A 24590-nucleotide genomic window follows, 5' to 3' on the forward strand; every position below is an offset into this window, starting at 1 on the left:
AAGTGTAAGAAGAAGAAAATAGAGATAGAGATTTTAAGATGCTTTCGGATATCTTTTTTGTAAAAAATAAAAATACAAGCTTTTTTGGGGAAGGCGCCAAGGTTCGAAGGCCCATACAAAGTGGCCCGCTGAGTCCATATCCAAAAATAATACCCCGTCGCCGTTGCCACCGCCGCTTTTTTTATACCTAATAAAATAATACTCCGTCAAAAAAACTGCCGCTTTATCATTTTCATTTTCATTTTCGGAAGGCGTTTTTACCTTTCCTCCGAGTAGCCGCTGCCGCCGCCGCTGACAGGGTAGAACCACCGCATCCGCGATGTTGTCGTGGATCCTCCGTGGCTGCCGCGACGAGTGCTCCGCCACTGACCAGCTCAAGCAGGTCTGACCACCGAATCCCTCTCCTTATTCCCAACAATTCGAAATTGGCAGGTGGACTGTATCATGCCTGTTAGCGAAAACGCATCAATCTGTGATTATTTTTCTCCTGTGCGGAAGAGTTCGCTGGTTGTGCGTATTTCCCCATAGATTGATGGGGCACAGAATTTTTCTTTTCTGATTTCCTGCTCTTTTTTGGTTTTGAATGTGGAGCAACCCATGTAAACTGGCAGCGGATTGGCTTTGTTTTGGTTCTCATCTTAGACTTGTTGCGGGATCGAGGCATATCAAGCTGTGGAAGGTCTAGATTTGCTAACTTAGAGGACTCAACAATGTCTCAGATGATGTGCATTTTCTCTGGGTGTGAATCTAGTCCATCTCGAGGCCTCTCTGTTGACATGGCGTGGAAGTACAGTGGTCAGTAGGTGGGGAGGACGCAGCGTGTGTGAACGTTGTTGTTTTGTTTGTCATTTTCTTCTTTTTGTTGATCAAATGTGGGTGCTTTCCTCCTGTTCTGTTTGACTATTTAAGCGAAGAAGACTTGTCATGTTTGATCCAGCACCCTGTTTGGAAGGGATGAAGATTGGCTACATTGCTAACCTAGTGCAAAACCAGTGAGGCATCGCCGTCATTGCATATCCTGATACCGACTTGGGGAATTGGCACGTCATCGTGATCTTATTTCTAATTGACTTTGGAACCTAAAAAAGGAAACTTTGGAGTGCTTCTGCGGTGATGGGAAATCACAGGGCAGATGTGAAGAAACTAAAGCTGTAGGGTTATTCAAGTAAAAAAATCTTGCATAGTTGCATGTTCAAGTAAAAACATTAAGAAAAGGAACACAGGGTTATTCTGCAGTATAAACAATGCATACCATGCAGGCACCTCAATACAGTTGTAGGGTTTCCCATGGTTGGGACAAGGCTTCTTCCAAATTATTTTCTCCTCCCTTTTTGAGTTACATAAATAAGTTGTTTTCCTTTTCTCTTTCAGTCTCTAGAAATAGGGAACTTAGTTAGAGCAAACTTCTGCACTTGTGGTTACTTATTTAGAACGCAACAATTTGGAGTTTCCCTGGCAGCTATTTTCCTTCTCATTTTTTGTCCTCTTGGCCTAATCACGAATTCGACAGTATTTAACTGAGTTTAAAGGTTGTATGATATGCAGGACTGTTGTTGCTAACTCGATTAGCATATCATGTTTCTTACCTACTGACTTGATTACCTACACTATACTCTAGGCTCGTGATGTCTTTGTGGCAAAAGAGGCAGTCTTGCAAAAGAAGATATCACAAGAGATGGAACGTGCCAAGTTGTTCACAAAATCAGGAAACAAGCAAGCAGCAATGCAGTGCTTGAAGAGGAAAAGGTACTACGAGAGCCAAATGAACCAGGTTGGAAGTGTCCGGTTACGCATTGATACCAAGGAAAAGATGATCGCTGATAACATGGTGAACAAATAAGACAAGTGAGACCATAGCTCTGCACTATATCTCTTTCCATAAAATATTTTTGCCTTGCTCAGATACGTAATCTTGTGAAAAGAGCATTGTTGTTGTCATCAGAGTAACATTATGATTCTCTATAATGTACATAACACTAACGGGCCATTTCTTAGTGTAAGAGATTATTGAATTAGATCTTGAAGAGTGCGTAATGTCACAAATTAGATAAGACCTGCGTTGTCTTTTTACTATATTTGGACATGACATATTTATTTCCTACGCAAACTTGCCGTCATCGATTGGTAGGACTAGGGTTCCTACCAGGCCTCCGGCGCAGGTTGTATGGGCAAGGAGGAGGGGGACGAGGGCTGGAGCGGGCGCGCCGGCGGACAGGCGCCGTCGCAGCTAGGGTTAGAGGCGGCGGCTAGGGTTCCGGCTCCTCAGGGAGCCGGGCAACAGAAGATTATAATATCTTTATTGCTTGATCTCAACGGTGTCTTACAACTAGTATTTATAACTTTAGCCTAAGATAACTTGCCTAAGATAATTTGTGGGCCAAGCCCCTAATACTAATGCCCGGTGGGCCTCTTCCTAGTACAGACCAAGCCGGTCATAACATCTCTCCCCGCCTGCGCAAACAGCTCGTCCTGGAGCTGAAAGTCTGGATAGTGTTGGCGAAAATCCTCACGCTGCTCCCAAGTAGCCTCCTCCTCCGGAAGGCCTGCCCACTGAACGAGGACGAACCAGACGCCACGACGGAGTTGTGCCTGCAACACCTTTGTTGGCTCTGGAAGAATGCGACCATCGGCGGTTGGCGGAAGCGCCGGAGGAGCCGCCGGTGGCTCGCCACGAAAAGGCTTGAGCAGCCCCACATGGAAGACGTCGTGGATGCGAGCGCGGGCTGGAAGCTGAAGACGATAGGCCACCTTCCCAATGCGCTCCAAGATAGGGAAGGGCCCGGCGTAGCGAGGCCCGAGCTTGCGCTTGGCGTGCGGGTCAAGCGACTACGTAGAGCGGTGGAGAAGACGCAGCCACACCCAGTCACCCACCGCGAATTCCGCCTCGCGGTGATGATCGTCGTAGTAATGCTTGGCCAGCTGCTGGGCCTGAAGGAGACGCTGACGGACCTCAGCAAGCATCTCGTCGCGGGTGCGGATAAGGTCACCTGCAACCGCTGTCCGAGCCGTCTCCGGGTCCACCGGTAGTATAGGCGGGGGTGGTCGACCATAGACCACCTCAAACGGCGTAGCGCGCAGGGCGAAGTGATAGGAGGTGTTGTAGCAGTACTCCGCCCAAGAGAGCCAGTCCACCCAAGCGCGAGGCCGATCACCTGTCACACAACGCAAATACATGGCAATGACCTTGTTAACCACCTCGGACTGACCGTCTGTCTGAGGATGGAACGCCGTACTCAGGCGGAGCTGGACACACGCCATCCTGAAGAGGTCGCGCCAGACATGGCTGGGTCCCGATCACTGACGATCGAAGCAAGGAACCCGTGTAGACGGACAATGTCGTCGAAGAAGGCCCGGGCCACGGACGCCGCCGTGTACGGATGGCCGAGCGCGATGAAGTGGGCGTACTTGGAGAAGCGGTCGACCATCGTGAGGATGACCGACTTGCCGCCCACCTTGGGGAGGCCCTCGATGAAGTCCATGGAGATATCCGCCCAGACCTGAGACGGCACCTCCAAGGGCTGAAGTAACCCAGCCGGCCGTAGGGTCTCCGTCTTGTTGCGCTGGCATGTCTGACAAGACCGAACCCAGTCGCGGACCAGGGCGCGATCGCCAGGGATGTAGAAGTCGACGCGAAGACGATGGAGGGTTTTCTGCACACCCTCATGACCTGCCGAGTGGGCGAGCTGTAACACCTGGTGACGGAGATCATCATGCGCCGGAACAAAGATCCGGCGCCCATGGAGAAGCAGTCCGTCAGAGAAGCGCCACGGCTCCTCCAGGTCGCCGGCCATGAGCTGCTGCCGAAGAAGGACGGCGTCGTCGGCCGTCGCAGTTGCGCGGCGGATGTCGGCGAAGAGACCGAACGTCGGCCCGGAGCGGATGCACAGGACCGCCCCGGCGGACTCGTCGACGGAGGCGATGTCGGAGTCGCGACGGGACAGCGCGTCGGCCACGGTGTTAAGGCGGCCCGGCCGATACTCGACGGAGAAGTCGAAGCCGAAGAGCTTGTTGATCCACTGGTGTTGTGGCACGGTCGACAGCCGTTGGTGCAGCAAGAACTTCAGGCTGTAGTGGTTTGTGCGAATGTGGAAGGACCGTCCCCACAAGTACGGCCGCCAATGACGAACGGCCTGCACAAGGCCAATGAGCTCCCGCTCGTATGCCGCCAACTTGAGATGGTGAGGAGCGAAAGGCCGGCTGAAGAAGGCGAGGGGTCCATCGCCCTGATGAAGCACGGCGCCGAAACCAGCGCCCGAGGCGTCACAGTCCACCACGAACGGGCGGTCGAAGTCGGGCATCTGGAGGACGGGGCCCGTCGTGAGGGCCCCCTTGAGGGCCTCGAACGCCGTCGTCGTCCCAAGCGAAAGCGTCGCGGCGAAGCAACCGCGTGAGGGGCGTCGCGATGAGCCCGAACTCCCGGATAAATTTCCGGTAGTAGCCGGCGAGGCCGAGGAACCCGCGGAGAGCCCGCGGCGAGCGAGGTGTCGGCCATGCGGAGACGGCCGCCACCTTGTCGGCGTCCATAGCCACCCCGTCGGCAGAGATGACATGGCCGAGGTAGGCGACGGTAGGTGTCCCGAACGAGCACTTCGAGCGCTTAAGGTGGAGGTGGTGCGCCCGAAGCTCGTTGAAGACGATGGCGACGTGCTGGAGGTGCTCAGCCCAGGTGACGCTGTAGATAAGAATGTCATCAAAGAAAACAAGCACAAATCGCCGTAAGTAGGGCCGGAGGACGTCGTTCATCAGGGCCTGGAAAGTCGCTGGGGCGTTGGCGAGGCCGAAGGGCATCACCAAGAACTCGAAATGGCCATGGTGGGTGCGAAACGCCTTCTTGGTGATGTCGTCTGGATGCATACGCACCTGATGATAGCCTGACCGGAGATCGAGCTTGGTGAAGAAGCGCGCCCCATGTAGCTCATCCAAGAGCTCGTCGACCACCGGTATAGGGAACTTGTCCTTGAGCGTGAGCGCGTTCAGGGCGCGGTAGTCGATGCAGAAACGCCAAGTGTCGTCCGACTTGCGGACGAGCAGCACCGGGGCGGTGAAGGGTGACGTGGAGATCCGGATGATGCCCGCGGCGAGCATCAGGGCACACTGGCGCTCCAACTCATCCTTCTGCAGCTGAGGGTAGCGGTAGGGCCGAACCGCCACAGGAGGGGTACCCGGCATGAGGTGGATATGATGGTCGTACACCCGGGCGGGCGGAAGACCCCATGGCTCGTCGAAGAGGTCGCTGTGCTGCTGCAGAAGGGAATCCAGCAGGGGTTGCTCGGCCTCCGAGGACGCGGCGACCAGCTGGAGATGGGGCACGGCCGGCGCAGCGCCCCCAAGGCCGTCCCACCGGACGCGGAGGCCCAGCCGCCATAACGTCATCGTGAGCGCGTCGAAGTCTCATAGGATGGGACCGAGGGTCCGTAGAAAATCCACCCCGAGGATGAGGTCGAAGCAGCCAAGGTCGATCCCTACACATGTAATGGAGAAGTGTTCGCCACCAATGGAGATGGGAACGTCACGGGCGAGCCCATGACACCGGAGGCGATCGCCGTTCGCCACCGTGATCCGCAGGCGCTCCCCGCCCGTCGTCGGAAGGGCTAGCCGACGCATGGTCGCCTCGGGCAAGAAGTTATGGGTGGAGCCAGTATCCAGCAGGGCCACCAGTCACTCGCCATGGATCGTCACCGGCAGCAGCATGGTCCGCTCGCCACGGATGCCGGCGAGGGCGTGGAGGGAGACGACGCACGCCGTCGCCGTGGGATCCGCGGGCGTGTCCGCGGTCGCCTCGGGTGGTGGTGTCGCATCGGTGTAGTCGACTGTCTCCAAGTAAAAGAGGCGGGGGCAGACATGGGTCGGCGTGTAGGGCTCATCGCAGTTGAAGCAGAGTCCCTGACGGCGACGCTCCTGCTGCTCGGCCGGTGACAACCGGCGGAAAGTCCGTGTGGTGGCCGGGGGCGTGGTCGTCACGGCTGGAGGAGGCCGGCCCGGTGCTGGAGGAGTCGGCGCTGGTCGACTGGGCTGGCGGCCGCCCCGTCCGGGCTGTTGCTGCAGTGCCTGGGCCCGCTGCTCGAAAGCTAGGGCGTAGTACATGGCCGTCTGGAGGCGGGGGGATCCCGGAGCTCGACGTCCGCGCGAATATGGTCCGGCAGACCGCCCACAAATAACTCGGCACGCTGAATCCCGGAGACGCTCGGCGCGTGGCATGCCAGGGCCTGGAAGCGGTCGGCGTAGTCCTGAACCGTGGAGGTGAACTGTAAGCGGCCGAGGGCCGCCAGGCGGCTCCCGCGGATAGGAGGCCCGAACCGGAGAAGACAGAGCTCCCGGAAGCGCTCCCATGGTGGCATGCCGCCCTCGTCCTGCTCGAGGGCGTAGTACCAGGTCTGCGCCGCGCCGCGGAGATGATAGGACGCGAGCCAGGTACGATCTGAAGCGAGCGTCCGCTGCCCGCGAAAGAACTGCTCGCACTGGTTGAGCCAGTTGAGAGGGTCCTCCGTGCCCTCGTAGGTGGCGAAGTCCAGTTTGGCGAAGCGAGGGGGTGTCGGACCATCGTGCCCGGGGTGGCTGCAGTCGGCGGCAGCGAGTGTGCCGGGTCGGGGATCTCCGGGGCATAGGTCGCCGAGCCGGAGGGACGGTCAAACCGGAGGGAGGGCGTCGGGTGCTCCGGCGTGGTATACACCCGGGCCGGCGACGAGCCGGCCGCCCACGCGGGAATTGGCGATGGCGATGGAGGAAACTGCACCTGGTGCAGGGGCCGACCCGTGGGCCTGGGCGCGGGTGGTGATGTAGTCGACGATGGCGGCGCCGGGAGGAGCTGCGGCGCCGCAGCCAGCGTCGAAGTAGCCGGCGGGGGCGCCTGAAGAAGCTGCTGGGAGGGTCCCCCAGCGGTGCGGTGGCGGCCGGCCACGCGGGCCAAGGGTTCCCCTTGGTTGGGTAGTGCTGCAGCAGCAGCGGCGGCGGGGGCAGCCCTCCGTAGGGCGACTGGAAGGTCGGGGCGGCCCATGGAAGAGGCGGCGGCCCGTAGGCGGTGGTGGTGGCGCTCGGCGGCGGGGGCTGGTTCCCGGCGAGGTAGAGGCTGATGCCTTTGACCGCCTGGACGAGCTTCCGAAGGGTGCCCGAGACCTCCTCGAGCGAGAGGATGGGGGGTGGCTCTGCCGCGGTGGCGATCGGCGCTGTCGGGGTGGCCGTCCCGGATGTGAGCGCCGGCATGGACGCGGACGGGGCTGGCGGCAGCGTAGGTGAGGCGTTGGTGTTTGGCAGCAGCGGCGGTGATGGAGGAAGCGACATGATCGAGTTGGTGTCTCTGAATACCAAATTGATAGGACTAGGGTTCCTACCAGGCCTCCAGCGCAGGTTGTACGGGCAAGGAGGAAGGGGACGAGGGCTGGAGCGGGCGCGCCGGCGGACAGGCGCCGTCGCGGCTAGGGTTAGAGGCGGCAGCGGCTAGGGTTCCGGCTCCTCAGGGAGTCGGGCAACAGAAGATTATAATATCTTTATTGCTTGATCTCAACGGTGTCTTACAACTAGTATTTATAATTTTAGCCTAAGATAACTTGTGAGCCAAGCCCCTAATACTAATGCTCGGTGGGCCTCTTCCTAGTATAGACCAAGCCGGTCATAACATCGATACCTTTTTTTTTCTCTCGAACAGCCATTGTCAATACTTATACTTGTTAGTTTCAGCTATTTGAGGCCTTGTACAATGCAAGACGTTTAGGGGAGGTGCTTAGAGAAATAAACTAGTCTTTCTTTAAGCACCGATGCTTATTTGTACAGGGTAGACGCTTATTAGGCGTCTTTTCTGTAGAAATAGGTATTAGTCTTTTTCAAAATAGGCTAGTCATTGGCAGTGTGTATGATGTGATCCATTATCATTAAATTACGCCCCCCCCCCCCCCCCCCCCCCCCCCCCCCCCCCCCCCCCCCCCCCCCCCCTCTTGTACTCTTACTCACAGTGGTGGAGCTTCCCTATGACCAACGGGCCATCCTAATCTAGAAATATGCTTAGATTTCTCAAATTTTAAGCATACCTCATCAGTTTGGCCCCCTCAACATTTTCCTTCAACCTCTGTCACTGCTCTTACTGTAACTCAACTGGTAGAAAATTCATTTGACATTATAGCTTTGTGCACTTGATGTTGCATGACTCTCGAGTTGTAAAAAAAAACTTGAATTCGGATAAAGAGCATCTATCTTCTGTGTGATCTATCTTTCGGCAGCATGAAAATCTGTGTATATCACTAGAGTGAGGTGATTCTTCTCATAACCGAACTGATGACAGCCTTTGGATAGATATGGAGCATGTCAATGCGCATCTGAATGGATCAGTTACTGTCTTCCTTTTTCGTTCCTTTCTTTCTCTGTAATTATGTTATTGCTGTTTCTTAAGCATATAACTTAACTGTTTATAACTTGTGGCAATGTGGCCTTGATTTCTGCTTCACATGTTGATAATGTCTTAATGGCTCAAAATCTAGTTCTTTTTTGGCGAATAAAAATGTACGAAGTTAAATAGTAAGAAATGTGCAACACCGTTTTCTGTTTTGATATTGATTGCGCGTAAAAAATAGTATGTGCTGCACCCTGCATTTTTTGTTATTTGTTTGATTCCCAATTTGCATGTGCTTTTTAAACTTTTGTTGTTCTACTCTCTTTTCTAGAGCGATGACATGTCCGATTTTTATTTTATCTGCAGAGTGGAAGACAAGCTATTTTCAATCTGAGCAGCCACCTTAGGCCTCCTTTGGTTTGGACGAATTTTATAGGAATTCTAGAGGATAGAATTCTTATAGGATTTTTTCCTTTAGAGCCTTTGGTTCATAGGAATGGATTCCTATTCCTACATAGGATTGGTTCCTATCCTCCACCTTTCATAGGAAATAAAAATAAGGCTAGACTTAATGAAAAAATTCCTTTGATGTCAACCAAATGACATCTTGTTCCCTATTCCTACTCATAGAATTTGAGATACATGTCATCTCATTTTCTATAAGATTCCTATTCCTATAATAATTCTATCCTATGAACCAAAAGAGGCCTTAACATCTGTAACAGCAAGGAAGGAATGGTGGCGACTTTTTAAGATATCTGCCATTTGTATATAATAGTGATAGCCTTGTTTGTTTTCTTTTGTCATCGTTGGTGAACACTCTGCAGTGATCATAGTAACTTCCCAGTCTCTTTTTGCATACTCTGGATTGTTTATCACATGTGTCACGTGGTGTAAGAGCAACACTAACGGGGCGACCCAAACGGACGTGTGTTTTGTCCGCTTTTTGTCTATTTGGGTCGGCCAGGCGGACGTGCGCGTCCGCATTTTAAAATAGGTCGGTTTGACCGCCCAACGGGGAGGCCGACCCAAATGTGCCGTCGTGGAAAAATAATAATTAGTTACATGAAATAAATATAAATAAACATAATTAAACATAATGCGTCGCGTTGGAGCATGACGTTGTAGCGCATCTGCTCCTCGCCGTCGGCCTACTCCTGGCAAAGCCAGTGCTCCTTCCATCGCTCGAGGTGGGCCGCCTCCTCCTCCGGCGTCGCGGCGAAGTGGACGGGAGGCGCGCTCACCCACTCGCGGTACTAACCCGTCCACGAGTAGGCCTCCTCCGGCCAAGTGGGTGGAGGTGGGGAGCGCTTATGCGTCGGCTCCGGCTCCGGCTCCGGCTTGGGCTGGACGGGCGGCGACGGTGGCGGCACGAAGAGCGGGGTGTGGACAGAGTCCCCCGCTGCCGACAGGGCAAGGGCTTGCTCCAGCCCATCCCAGTGCGCGTCCTCCTCGAGTCGGCTAGCCTTCAGCGCGTGCTGCAGGGCCTCCTCGAGGGCGGCTTGGTACTCCGCCTCCGCCTCCATGTCCTCCGGCTTTACCTGCGGGGGCGGCGGTGGGAACGGCGGCGGGACGGCGTCGACACCCGAGCGTCGTTGCTCCTCGTGTTCGAGGGCGAACCACGCCTCCCAGTTGGGGGAGTCGACGGCGTACTCTGGCAGCCGACGCCGCTCCGGCGTGAGCTGCGCGCGGCGCCTGCGCACCTCGTCGTCGTGCGCACGTTGGGTACGAGGAACCGCCGGCACCGGGATCCGCTGCGGATCCAGATGCCAACGGTGCGGCAGCGTGACATCGGGGTATGACAATGGCTGCATGTACTCCCAGCGCCACCGCGCTTGGTGCACCGGGATGTGCAGGCGCCGGCGACCAGGGCGGAAACGCGTCGCCGCCGGAGGAGGAGGAAGGGGGAAGGGGAGCACGGGAGGACGAGGCACCGGGGATGCCCTTGCCCTTGCCCTTGCCATTGCTGCTGCCGAAGAGGCCCATGGCTAGGGTTTGCGGTCGCCGGCAAGGAAGCAAAGGGAGTGGTGGGGGGAGGCAGATGTGGACGGGAGAAGTGGATGAGGTCGACCCCGCCGCACGCGTGGTTAAAAAAAGATGCTTCCACTGGCTGACGCGTGGGCCCGCTGTCGGTGGTCGTCATAAATAAGATGACCGGTGGCGGTTGGGTGGCCGCCAGGTGGGGACGCGGCGGACCAGGCGCAATTTTGGGCCGGAAATGAGTCGGCGCGAACGACAGGCATACACGATTTGAGTTTGGATCGGCGCGTTGGGCCGCTACTTTTGTCCGCGCCAATCCAAACAGACGCGGGCGGACGAAATGGGTCGCCCCATTGGAGTTGCTCTAACCTCCCAGTCTCTGATTTTGTGTGAATTACCTTTTGTGGATTGTTTCGGCATCCGTTTGAGTGTTTTTGTGCTGCCCACCACAACCCTGCAATCTTCTATATCTAAATAGCTAGTCCCACTAATAATTTTAAAGCACATACAGCTAGCTACCATCATCCCAATTGCAAACATGTGTGTGTCCTTCATACCCAATTTTCTTCTTCCACACTTTTGCCGGGTTTTTTTTTAATAAACCCCCTAACGATAATTGGGTGTACATATGATGTTTTCAAAGCTATGCAATATATTACTAATTCAAATATTCATCTTCATACAATCAAATATCAATGAAGATATATGGCAGCCAATTTCTGCAGAACACATGGGGTTTCACCTAGTTCCTTCAATTTTCCAGCCTCATTTTCTACATATTTAAGCTTTGGAAAAGGTAAAATCTGAACGTTTTTTTATGGCAATTTTAGTTGACACAAGGGTTGACAAGTTTAGTTGGCAAGCACAGCAATTTCGTGGCAAAAGCCAAATTGAGGGTGGATTTGTCATGCTTACCGACTAAACTTGTCATGGTTAACAAATAATTGCCACAAAAAACATTGGTCAAATCCCAAGCGGTTCAGGACTTATCAATGTCATTAACTTATCAGATCAGGGTCAACCCGTCAGAAAATGAGAAATTTGAGGTGCAGGTTAGGCCACTATCAGCTAGCATGTGATAGACGGAAGATAAGACGTCGCACAGGCTATAGCCGAGACTAGCTGAAACGCAGAGACAAAAGGCAACACGATGTCATATTCAAAATTAGAGAAATTAGCTTTAGCTAGGCTATAGTGGCGTTGTCAAACTTTCGCTTAACGTTCAAAATTACAGAAATTAGCTTTGGCTAGGTTGTAGTTGCGTCAGTTTGATTTGTACTATTGGCTATCAGTTTCAAAGGCCTTCGGGTCAGAGAGCGCAACAAAACCAAACCAAACTGAGCGATCACCTTAGGTCACCAACCTTTTCAGAACCATAATCTTTACAGTGCTAAGTCACCCATATGCCCTTTGTGCTACTTAATAAATGCGGCAGTAAATCATCTCCTTGTAACATCTCATACCAAAAACAAGCGTTTTCTCAACAGACTCGCTTCATGGGAAGCACCCTAATTGACGCTCCTAAACTCCGGTGACAAAATGTCTCAAGAACAGCATTCGGCACTTCTGCGAGCAGGGACCATAGGCGTGATACTTCAGTCAAACTATGCCATTGGTTGTCGCCTCCTGAAATACAAGATTATAACCAAGTTAATCATAATTTGATACTTGTAATTTCTAATAACATGGAAAAGCATCTTTCCTAGTAATTATAAATGCTGAACTTGGTGGTGAATTCGCATGTAGGCCTACTAGGTTTCACAATAAACAAATACACTCCTCCCCACAACCTTCAAAGAGACATAAATAATTGTACTTTGCTCACATGTGAGACCTAACACAAAAAAACAAATACCAGACCCATGGCCTTGTGACGCAATCAACTTACTAATGACTACTCCCTCCGTTCCGAATTACTTGTCGCAGATATGGATGTATCTAGATGTATTTTAGTTCTAGATACATCCATTTCTGCGACGAGTAATTTGGAACGGAGGGAGTACCTTGATAGGATTCAAATTTGCATATGATGTCTCACTTCAAATCTTGCAAAGTACCTACTACGGTCACTTAAAATCCTCTGACGCCTACCACTCCTTATCATATTTTTGCTTTATTTTAATCGTCAATCGTGTAACAGCCTTAGGACACTATCATCTTTTCACCGTCTCCTAAACAAGTGGCTTAACTCTTCGTTTTTTATGACTACGCATGGGCATTGTGCTAGTAGGCAATACAAACTGAGTGGAGCGAGTCCACATTCAGTTATCCAAAATGGATGGTTTCGCTAGAAATTTTTTTTAATAGTCCATAGACTGCATAGCTTTTTTCATAGTGTCAAAAAAGGATCTTAAAGTTTGGAACGGAGGGAGTATAATTTAGTTATTACTAGCCAAAATAGCAAGATACTAATGAAGAACAGATGCAAAAATTCCCAAGTGACCTCTGATGAAATACCTTTTTGGTCGGATGCGGTCCTCCTCAAAATCCATTATTCCTCCAGATTCAGAGAGAAAGTCGTCATGCCCCCGTAAGTCATTGTCTGCCTGCTTACATTGTTCAACTTCTGCTATCAAGTAAGAAAATGGTCCAGCAATTCCACTATTTAATAAAATTAGTTGCTACCATATGAACATTCAACAGTTGATAACTAAAATCAGAAAGCGAACAACTTTAGGTAAAAAATACAGCAGAATGAATATAATCAACAACTTATTGTCATATGAGATATGCAAGACTATATATTGCTACAGATAAAAGGAAAATATTTTATACCTACTAAAAACTATAAATAGTAGGAACTTTCAATTTTATCCAACTGACCTTGACTGACTTCTTGGCTTCTTCCACTCTGTCTTCAAATTCTTTCTGGTGCTTCTTGTTCGATTCACTTGTTGTATCCGCCCACTTGATTTTCTCCTGAATTTGGTGTAATAAATTATCTGATGTTCCCAACCTGTGAAATGTACACATTTGGATCATAATGGTAGCAATATACTTCTGTCGAGCCTCCTTGCGATAGTCACTTCATAATGCACAGTGGATATAAAACCAATATTTTAACTTCTTTAGTTTGTTATTGAAATGTCAGTCGTAGAAAAACAACATGCATACATGTCACAACAGCCAACTGACAGACACTTATCTCCTTCATAACTAATAAGGGGATTCAGACATAGCAGAGAGAAAAAAAAAACATGCCTAGACATGCTACCCACTACAGTTTCAGAACAGAACTGAAAATTACACTAACCAAATAATGGTTATTCAAAACAATATGAAAAGATTCACATTTCTTGAACAGATGGAGATAAACTTGTCGAAACATATAAATACACACCAGTCAGACAAGGTCTCAATCATGTTGGTTAGCTGATCATGTGTGAGGTCCCTTCCAGCTGCAAATTGTACCTGAAATACAAGGAAACAAATAATAAGGGAATATTGCTAGAAAGATGAAGAACAAATTCATCAATGATGTAACATATATAGGCTGCATATGTCTTACTTCAAAGCACCGCCGCAGTTGGTCCAACTTGCCTCTGACAATACCCTAATGAAACATGCAAAATGTTACAAAATTGAAGCAAATTAACTAAATGTTTTGGAAATCAAGAAACACAGTATATTAATCCTAAAGGGTAAAGACAAAACCACACAGCGAAGGCATATCACAATCTAAATCTCACAAATATGAAAAATACTCCCTCCGTCCCATAATATAAGTGCGTTTTTGACACTACACTAAATGATAAATAATAATTTCAAAAGAGCCATTTCTTGCTAATGAAGTTGAAGGATGAGAATATATAGAATGCAAGTGTGTAATAAAAGAGAACACAAGGACTCACTGAGTACATGCACTCATTGATGAGGAAATCTTCAAGTTCTCTCACATTGGAAACGTCTAGCTCTTGCATGAGCTGATCATATGGAAGTACCTAAGAAAGGAATGAGAAAAAAAGTATGTTTACGATTACCTGGCGTGAAACATAGCTCATATCAGAATTAAAAAGAATTACTGCCTACTCCCTCCGTTTCTAAATGTAAGCCTTTTTAGATATTTCAATACAGACTACATACAGATGTATATAGACATATTTTAGAGTGTAGATTCACTCATTTTGCTCCGTACGTAGTCCATATTGGAATCTCTAAAAAGTATTATATTTAGGAACGGAGGGAGTATATACGTTTAATCAAGCTAAAAGGATAAAGATAGGCCCAGAAATTTTGTAACCCTTGATTACACAAACATAATGAAGTTCCTGCAGCTATTGTTTATCAATTTATAAAGGAAAAATACCAGTAAACCTTGCAGACTTGGCTCCCAAACATACAGAAATACACAAACCATTTACAACTAGAGAACTAAGAGGCACTAGAAGATTCAAGAAATCCAGACAACAAATACGCCGTCCTAAAACGACAGGCAGCACTGGAACTACTGCTCGCATGATTACATGCGAGTTTATCAAGTTTCATTCTGTGTCCAAAGAAAGGGGAGCTGCACAGAAATGCTAGGCATATTAGACAAGATAGCTAGAATTTATACCTTGGTTGACTCAGCCAAAGTTAGCACACTGAGTTGCTTCAGCTTCCGGGCTTGATCAGGCAACAATGCAGGGAGGGCGCTAGAATTACCTACAGATAAAGAGTAATTACTCAAGCAATACATTTTCATATTTTCGTATGTTGCAGGGCATACTAATGGTGATGATAGATGAAACAAAGTTCTAGCAATCAAAGACATGCTAAACTAAGTTGTATCAAAGCGTAACACAGGTGGCTATTTGTATTAATTCAACTGAGCATCAAAGCGTAAACATCAACCGTTAATTAGATGAGTAAAATTATGTAGATTTAACGTCCCCAGCAAAGTTGCCCTGTTATGCGTTCATTAGGGCTTCAGGGCAAATGGCTAAATTAATAGCGTACTACACAAACACATGGCAGATCAGATAATGAGTCACAAAGCACAAAATACAACAAACTGGAATAAACAAAACACCGCCTACATATCAAATCAAAAGGGCAATGCATCATGTGTGCACATCAGGCCAAGGGAGATATCTTACTCTTGTAGTCCTTGAGGGTGCCGTAGGCGAAGAGGCGGAGCAGGTCCAGCGACGAGGCGTACTGCGTGCCCGTTAGCTGCACCAGAGGAGCCACACCACGGAACAATAGATCGACTCAGAAACCCCATCGGTGGGAACTGAAAACCCTAACACCTAACACCGCGTCGGCGCATAGACGGGCAGTGCAAGCAGCAGATACCTTGGAGAGGGCTGGAAGGGTGAGGAGCTCGGAGAAGGCAAAGAGCGCCGGGTGGGAGGTGGCCTCGAGCACGAGCGCCGCCAGCTGAGGAGCCGAGGAGAGCGCCGCCGCCTGCGCCGAAAACTGCTCGATCAGCTCCGCCTGCCGCCGCTCCGCGTCCATCGCCATCTCAGCCGGCGACGGGAGGTGCTGGTAGGGTTAGGGTTCGGGGGATCTCTGTCTCTCCTGCTAGTCCTGCGGTTTTGCTTTCGCTTCGCCTCCCTGTGGGCTTCTCGTGTAGTTTTTGGCTTCCGGTGGGGTTTTGGTTTGGATTTTTGTTTCGGGATGGAGTCGACTCGGTGCCGGTGGTGTCCGCCAGGTTGCCGCGTACTTTGCGTGGGTCGCTTCCGTTGAGATTAGTTGTATTTATTTATTTATTTATGTATTGACGAGAGAGATTAGTTATTTTCTTAGTCGCGTTGAGATTAGATTATAATTCTTTTAAACAAATTTATAAAATCTCAAAAATATGGTATCGATTTAGAAAATTTCAGTTATATATAAAAATCCCATCATCCTCCCCTGGACCGAAGAGTGGCTCTTCGTCACGTGGGCCAAAGAGAACTCTACGTTTCAAGAAAGACTGAAGAGAGAATTTTGATCCGTTGCCAAATTCTTACTCCAACTAAATTGTCTTGATGACAAAAATCGATTAAGACAAAGAATAGCTTAAATATAACACCCACAATGCGGCTATATCTCCCACGTGTCGAATCACGACTTAGAGACATAACCGCATTGTAGGTATGTCGCAAGAGGGTAATCTTTACACATCTCATGTACTAAATAAGTAAGAGATAAAGAGTTGACTTACAATCACCACTTCACACAATACATAAAAATAACATTACATCATCCAGATACAATTAAGGTCCGACTACGGAACTAAATAAAGAAAGACAACCCCTAATGCAAAAGATCTCCGATCGTCCCGACCGGGCTCCACTACTGATCAACTGGAAACGAAACAACACAACGAACACGATCTTCATTGAACTCCCACTTGAGCTCGGTTGCGTCACCTGCACTGATATCATCGGCACCTGCAAACTGTTTGGAAGTATCTGTGAGCCACGAGGACTCAGCAATCTCACACCCTCGCGATTAAGACTATTTAAGCTTAAATGTAGTAAAGGGTAGTGAGGTGGAGCTGCAGCAAGCACTAGCATATATGATGGCTAACTTAGGTAAATGAGAGCAAGAAGAGAAGCAAAGCACGGTCGAGAAACTAATAGTGATCAAGAAGTGATCCTGAAGCTACTTACGTTCAAGCATAACACGAGACCATGTTCTCTTCCCGGACTCCGAAAAAGAGACCATCACGGCAACACACGTGGTTGATGCATTTTAATTAAGTTAAGTGTCAAGTTTTCTATAACCGGATATTAACAAATTTCCATCTGCCCATAACCGTGGGCACGACTTTCCAAGGTTCAAAACCCTACAGGGGTGCCCCAGCTTAGCCCATCACAAGCTCTCACGGTCAACGAAGGATATTCCTTCTCCTAGGAAGACCCGATCAAACTCAGAATCCCGGTTACAAGACATTTCAACAATGGTAAAATAAGACCAGCAAAGCCACCCGATGTGCCGACAAATCCCGATAGGAGTCGCACATATCTCGTTCTTAGGGCACAACGGATGGGCAAGACGTCGGGTTGGCATAAACCCTGGTTGCCCAGGGGGCGCCGGACATCGCCCAGTTTGGACCAACACTCAGAGGAGCACTGGTCCGGGGGTTTAGAATAAGATGACCCTTGAGTTTGCAGAACCCAAGGGAAAAAGACTTAGGTGGCAAATGGTAAAATTAAGGTTGGGCCTTGCTGAAGGAGTTTTATTCCAAAGCGAACTGTCAAGGGGTTCCCATTATAACCCAACCGTGTAAGAAACGCAAAATTAAGGAACATAATATCGATATGACGGAAACTAGGGCGGCAAGATTGGAACAAAACACCAGGCATAAGGCCGAGCCTTCCACCCTTTACCAAGTATATAGATGCATTAAAGTAAATAAGATATAATAATGATATCCCAACAAATATCCAAGTTCCAACAAGGAACAAACTTCATCTCCACCTGCAACTAGCAACGCTGTAAGAGGGGCTGAGCAAAGCGGTAACATAGTCAATCAACGGTTTGCTAGGAAAGGTGGGTTAGAGGCTGACATGGCAAAATGGGAGGCATGATATAGTAAGTGATAGGTATCGCGGCATAGCAAAAGAGCGAGCAACTAGCAAGCAAAGATAGAAGTGATTTCGAGGGTATGGTCATCTTGCCTGCAAAGTTCTCTGAGTTGACGTAAGCTTGATCCTCGTAAACGTACTCAACGGTGAAAGGATCGATATGGTTGACTAGAGGGGGGTGAATAGGCAACTACCAATTTTTAGCTTTTCTTTACCAAATTAAACTTTGCATCAAAGTAGGTTGTCTAGATGTGCAACTAGGTGAACAACCTATATGATGCAATAACAACAAGCATACAAGCAAGCAAGAGAAGTAACACTACAAGGCTTGCACAAGTAAAGGTAAGAGATAACCAAGAGTGGATCCGGTGAAGACGAGGATGTGTTACCGAAGTTCCTTCCTTTTGAGGGGAAGTACGTCTCCGTTAGAGCGGTGTGGTGGCACAATGCTCCCCAAGAAGCCACTAGGGCCACCGTATTCTCCTCACGCCCTCACACAATGCGAGATGTCGTGATTCCACTATTGGTGCCCTTGAAGGCGGCGACCGAACCTTTACGAACAAGGTTCGGGTGAAAGTGCAACTATCCCTAGGTGGTTTTGGTAATTCATAACAACATATAGCTCATTGAGCTAATGCTATTCCAAGATGACTATTTCAGGAAAGCTCAATGATTGGCATGGCATGGATGTGAAAGTGGAACCCTCAAAATGCTAAGGACAAAGGATTGGCTCAAGCTCAAAAGCTCAAGACTCTTCATTTTATATTTTAGTGATCCAAGATCACATTGAGTCTTTAGGAAAAGCCAATACTATCAAGGAGGGATGAGGTGTTGCTTAATGAGCCTTTTGCTTCATGTGCTTAGTGATATGCTCCAAAACCTCAACTACTTTCCCATATCCACATATGACCTAAACCCTAAGCCAAACTCGGTCCTACCGATTCTTTCTATCCGGCGCCACCGAGTTTCACTTGTCATAAGCCACTGCCAAACCCTAGCAATTCGGTTCTACCGATAGGGATCTCGGTCTCACCGAGATGGGATTGCAAACTCTCTGTTTCCCTTTCGTAACTTTTCGGTCTCACCGAAAGAGCGAATCGGTCCCACCGAGATTGCAATGTAAATACTCTAGTGTTTCCCTTTTGTAACTTTTCGGTCTCACCGAAAGAGCAAATCGGTCCCACCGAGTTTGCCTGACCAACTCTCTGGTTAGCTTATTACCAAAATCGGTCTCACCGAGTTTGTGTAATCGGTCTCACCGAGATTACGTTATGCCCAAACCCTAACCATATCGGTCCTACCGAGTTGCATGTCAGTCCCACCGAAAATCTCTAACGGTCACTAGGTTTACCTTTTCGGTCCGACCGAGTTTGTTGATTCGGTCCCACCGAGATTGGAAAACTGTGTGTAACGGTTGGATTTTGTGTGGAGGCTATATATACCCCTCCACCTCCTCTTCATTCGTGGAGAGAGCCATCAGAACACACACATCATTCCAACTCATATGTTCTGAGAGAGAACCACCTACTCATGTGTTGAGACCAAGACATTCCATTCCTACCATATGAATCTTGATCTCTAGCCTTCCCAAGTTGCTTTCCACTCAAATCTTCTTTCCACCAAATCCAAATCCTATGAGAGAGAGTTGAGTGTTGGGGAGACTATCATTTGAAGCACAAGAGCAAGGAGTTCATTACCTACACACCATTTGTTACTTCTTGGAGAGTGGTGTCTCCTAGATTGGCTAGGTGTCACTTGGGAGCCTCCGACAAGATTGTGGAGTTGAACCAAGGAGTTTGTAAGGGCAAGGAGATCGCCTACTTCGTGAAGATCTACCGCTAGTGAGGCAAGTCCTTCGTGGGCGATGGCCATGGTGGGATAGACAAGGTTGCTTCTTCGTGGACCCTTCGTGGGTGGTTGCTTCTTCGTGGACCCTTCGTGGGTGGAGCCTCCGTGGACTCGCGCAACCATTTACCCTTCGTGGGTGGAGCCCTCCGTGGACTCGCGCAACCGTTACCCTTCGTGGGTTGAAGTCTCCATCAACGTGGATGTAGGATAGCACCACCTATCCGAACCACGGGAAAAACATCCGTGTCTCCAATTGCGTTTGAATTCTCCAAACCCTTCCCTTTACATTCTTGCAAGTTGCATGCTTTACTTTCCGCTGCCAATATACTCTTTGCATGCTTGCTTGAATTGTGTGATGATTGCTTGACTTGTCCTAAATAGCTAAAATCTGCCAAGAACTAAAATTGGGAAAAGGTTAAGTTTTTATTTGGTCAAGTAGTCTAATCACCCCCCTCTAGACATACTTTCGATCCTACAAGTGGTATCAGAGCTTTGGTCTCCATTTGCTTTGATCTCCATAGCTTTTGGTGGTCATAGCCTTTGGTTTCACAACCTAGGAGAGTATGGCGTCTAGCGAGGGAAATTATCACCGTAGAGGTCCTTACTTTGATGGTACTAATTTTGCTAGTTGGAAGCATAAAAGGAAAATGCATATTCTTGGACATAACCCCGCCGTTTGGGCTATTGTGTGTGTTGGTTTGCAAGGTGACTTCTTTGATGGGAGAGAACCAAACCGTGAAGCTACCGCGAATGAGTTGAAGATGTTGCAATACAATGCTCAAGCTTGTGATATTCTCTTCAACGGATTTGTGCCCCGAAGAATTCAACAAAATCAGCCGTCTTGAGAATGCAAAGGAAATTTGGGACACTTTGATTGATATGCACGAAGGTACCGACTCCGTCAAGGAATCCAAGTTGGATGTGCTTCAAAGTCAACTTGACAAGTTCAAATGAAGGATGGTGAAGGTGTCGCTGAAATATGATACTCTGGCACATTGATCCAAATGATGCCCAATTACAAAGATCTCAAGCCAAGGAGTGATTGGAAGAATTGTTGCTCATGAGATGTCACTTAAGGATAAAGAGGAACTTCACAACAAATCAAGTGGTGCCTATAAAGCCTCATGTGAAGCCCTACATCATCAAGTGAGAAACAAGACTTCAATGAAGAATTGAGCTTAATGGTGAAGAACTTCAACAAGTTCTACAAGAGTAGAAGCAAAGATAGAAGCTCAAGTCAAGGTCCTACAATGACAAAAGATCTTCTAGTCGAGAGCGAAACTGCTACAATTGTGGAAGACCCGGACACTATTCCAATGAGTGTACGGCTCCCTACAAGAGAAGAGAAGATTCTCCAAAAAGAAGAAGCAAAGAATCACCACCAAGAGAGAGAGGAGTAGAGATGATCGTTATGAACGAAGATACTCACGGAGAAGCAAGGATTCGGAAAGGAAGGAAAAATCATCAAGAGCTACACAAACGAAGACATCAAGCTCATGTTGGTGAATGGGTATCCGGCTCCGACTCCGACAGCCACTCCGAGAGAAGCTATCACTCCGACTCCGAAGATACTCAAGATGAAGGTGTTGCCGGTCTAGCACTTGTGTCAACCAACTCCTACGACATATTTGATCTCACCAAATGAAGGAATTGGAAGATGCTTCATGGCCAAAGGTCCTAAGGTACACACCCCGAGTATGTTGATTTCAATAGTGATGAAGATGACTTGTTAGGTGATGATTTACTTGTTGACAACTCTAGTGATGAATACTATGATGAAACGTCAATTAATCATGCTAATCAAGATAAAACGAATGACAATGATAAGGAGAAGATTGAGGCTCTAACTAAAGAACTAAACACTCTAATTAGCTCATGAAACTATCTTCGAAGATCATCGAGAACTTTTAAGAGCTCATGAGAAATTACGCTTTGAAAAGCTCAATCTTGAGCAAGAGCATGAGTTCTTAAAAGCAATCAATGATGATCTCGCAAGAAAAGTTCTTCTTACATTGCCAAGCGTTTACTCTTATCCACTTACATGCCTCAAGTCAAGTCTAGTAACAAGAACAAGAAAGATTCTTCCTCTAGCAGTAACAATGATCATGCTAAATCCAATATTGTTGCTTCTAGTAGTTCTCTTGATTCCACTAATGATTCTCTTAGCCAAGTTACACTTGAGCAAGAAAATAGCTTATTGAAGGGAATTATAGAGAAAGGAGTGTACAAAAGCCTTGCCGGGAGTAAGCAATTCGAGGAAATTGTGCGCAAGCAAGGAATGCACCGGAAGAATCAAGGTGTTGGTTTTGAACGAAAATTCAATGCCAATGGAGTTGAGTGGGAAGAAGATCAATACCCCAAGACAAAGTTTGTTCCTCAACAAGAGAAGTATGATACTTCTTTCAAGGGGACACAAGCTCAAGATGATCTTCCACCACAAGACTACAAGCAAAAAGGCAAGGACAAGCTTCAAGAGGAAATTGATGCATTTGAAGAAGCTCCTAAGACCTTAGTCAAGTGGATTCCCAAGACTACTTCAAGTTCCACTTCATCAAGTACGACTACAACTCCAAGGATTCCCATCAAGATGGTGTGGATCCAAAAGAAGAAGAACTAGAGAGTTCTTGAGGGTGACTCCGCCAACATACTTCACTCTTATCATTTTGGCAAGAACAAGTGCAATCAACTTCCACATCTTGCACTAGTTCAAGGAGTCACAAACCCTCTTGTTGGTAAGACAAGGGACAAGGTAACCTAAAATTTTCATGGACATCATCTTTTGTGTGCATCACTCTATGTCTATGGATATCCTTGTTTGTTCCTTGTGGGACTAACCCATGTAGGTATTGAAAGTGCAATTCACTCAAATGGATAGCTCCAAGTGATCTACATCAACATTGAGCATCCACATCTTCAACATCTACATGAAGTCATCATCGACAAAACCCAGAGGTTAGTTCATCCCTCTTAGGGGGGATATCACATCTAGGGGGAGCTTTACTCTAAGACTTGAGCTAAAGCAACTCTAAAGATGTGAACACAACAATGCTTTATGTAAAAGTGGTAACTCCACTTGAGCTTAAACGATGAGTATGACCTATGATCAAGTGTTCTCACTTGACTCCTAAGTCAATATACTCATATATAGATGACCTAGTCATCGCCAATTGCTTGATAGATGCTAGAATTGGTTGTGCATGCTTGTCACATATTTCATTTGCCATCTTATTGTGTGAGCATGCTGGTTGCATATTTTACTCATTCGAGGACATCCACTTGTTGTTTTGATTGTTTGGTTTTATTTCCTTTTGCCAAGTGGATGGACAAGAATGCCTAAGAACCTCCTCTAGCTATCTATACTTTTCTCGTCTCAAACTCTATTCATGCTACATCACAAAATTTGATCAAGTCAGATTCGAACCACTCTGTGTGAGGAGCGCTCGGAGTCCCCGATTCGTCATAGACTTAAACTTCCAAAACCTCTTTATGATTCTCGGTCTGACCGATACCCTACTTTCGGTCCTACCGAGATCATTAAGTTGATCTAGGTTTTCGATCTCGGTGCAACCGATTTGAACCATTCGGTCACACCGAGTTGCAACAACTGTATACAGTTTTGCATCTCGGTGCCACCGAGTTGTTCCACTCGGTCACACCGACAGGGTCGGGCTATATATATTCACGGGCAAAAATTTGGAAATTTCTCCGAACCCCTTCGCCCACGCGATACCCTGCTCTGCCAACATGGTCTCCGGATCGTCTCCTCGCCGCCAGCCGCCTCCAGTCGCTGGTCTCCGTCGCCGTCAACGGAAATTCAACCCCGCCGTTGCCGCCGTAGCGAGTCTCCGCCGAACTAGGGTATGGACTCGATCTTTGTGCTATTCCCCAATCCGATTCTTAGCACATTGTGATCATCATGATTCTTGCCACGTTTGTTAAACTTCTATCCAGTCAATGAACTCGTAGATTAGGTTTAATTCGAAAATTTTAGGGTTAGGTTTCCGCCGAAACCATCTCGGACCCACCGAGTTGAAAAACTCGGTCCCACTGATTTGGCTTATGCCATTGCACAAGTGAGACTCGGTCTGACCGATAATTACTTATCGGTGTGAGCGATTTTGGAACTCTGCGAAACCCTAGCAGTCTCGGTGCCACCGAACTGTGACTCGGTCTGACCGAGTTCACTAGTTTAGGTGCCAAAACTGCTTCGATATCACCGAGTTTAGAAATCGGTAGATCCGAGATGCTTTTAGTGGGAAACTAAAACTAAGTTTTTGAATTATTCTTTTGCAAAAATCTCTGCATTTTGTGATGCTTATCCACTCTATCTCATCGATAACCTATTCACAGGGTCAGCAGTCAGCTTGTTCATCATGTCAGACCAAAGTTATAGCCAGATCATGTCAGAATAGCCAGTGCAGATGAGTGAGGGCACTAGTCCCTCAAGTTCTTCAGATGAAGGCAGCAGGAGCACCCCTAGCAATCTGCCTAAAGCTGCCACAAGACAGAGAAAGAAGAGAACCTCAGACTCAGAAGATGAGGATTATGTGGCAGAAGAGGAAGCAACTTCCAAGAGAGTTGAGCCAGCACAGGGCATAAAACCAGGGATGAAGATCAAAAGGCCAGCAGGTAGGCAGCCTATGCCAAAGGCCAAAGCCTCAACTCAGATTCCTGAAAAGCCTGCAACCATAGAGCCAGTTGCTGCTGAAGGAAATAAAAGGAAGGAAAGGGTCAAGAAGAACCGTACCAGAGTGCTGGAAAGGCTCCATCATGGAAGAAGAGGAGGAAGAAGAAGAGGTTACTGTACCAGCACCTAAGGCACCCAAGTTAATGGGTGATGCTATCAAATCAGGGGCTACTGCATCTAAGCCCAAGGAAGCACCCAAGGCTGCATCAAAGGTCAAGACAGCTCCAAAGAGAAATACGAGGAGCATACCTACAAC

The 24590-nt window shown here is 48.3% G+C and overlaps 3 protein-coding genes across 4 annotated transcripts; 1 reads left to right on the top strand and 2 right to left on the bottom strand.

The window, feature by feature from the left end:
• Positions 1-214: 214 nt before the first annotated feature.
• Positions 215-2051, top strand: LOC125537329 (vacuolar protein sorting-associated protein 32 homolog 1-like). The gene is made up of 2 exons (XM_048700635.1): positions 215-382; positions 1619-2051. Exons 1-2 carry the CDS (start codon positions 320-322, stop codon positions 1838-1840), a joined length of 285 nt encoding a protein of 94 aa, XP_048556592.1. The 5' UTR covers positions 215-319; the 3' UTR covers positions 1841-2051.
• Positions 2052-6066: 4015 nt separating this feature from the next.
• LOC125536747 (formin-2-like) lies at positions 6067-7278 on the bottom strand. The gene is made up of 2 exons (XM_048699994.1): positions 6734-7278; positions 6067-6627 (listed from the first exon to the last, which is right to left on the bottom strand). The coding sequence occupies exons 1-2, from the start codon at positions 7276-7278 to the stop codon at positions 6069-6071; spliced, it is 1104 nt and encodes a 367-aa protein (XP_048555951.1). The 3' UTR covers positions 6067-6068.
• Positions 7279-11624: 4346 nt separating this feature from the next.
• LOC125537331 (COP9 signalosome complex subunit 7-like) lies at positions 11625-15901 on the bottom strand. 2 transcript variants are annotated; one of them, XM_048700637.1, is made up of 9 exons: positions 15578-15901; positions 15379-15454; positions 14856-14944; positions 14152-14241; positions 13809-13853; positions 13641-13711; positions 13124-13256; positions 12758-12866; positions 11625-11926 (listed from the first exon to the last, which is right to left on the bottom strand). In XM_048700637.1, exons 1-8 carry the CDS (start codon positions 15743-15745, stop codon positions 12792-12794), a joined length of 747 nt encoding a protein of 248 aa, XP_048556594.1. In that variant the 5' UTR covers positions 15746-15901; the 3' UTR covers positions 11625-11926; positions 12758-12791. The 2 variants fall into 2 exon arrangements, with proteins under 2 accessions (XP_048556594.1, XP_048556593.1); XM_048700636.1 differs by having other exon boundaries at positions 12758-12846; positions 15578-15897.
• Positions 15902-24590: the final 8689 nt, after the last annotated feature.

This window comes from Triticum urartu, chromosome 2, assembly GCF_003073215.2.
Source record: "Triticum urartu cultivar G1812 chromosome 2, Tu2.1, whole genome shotgun sequence".
Classification (NCBI taxonomy): domain Eukaryota; kingdom Viridiplantae; phylum Streptophyta; class Magnoliopsida; order Poales; family Poaceae; genus Triticum; species Triticum urartu.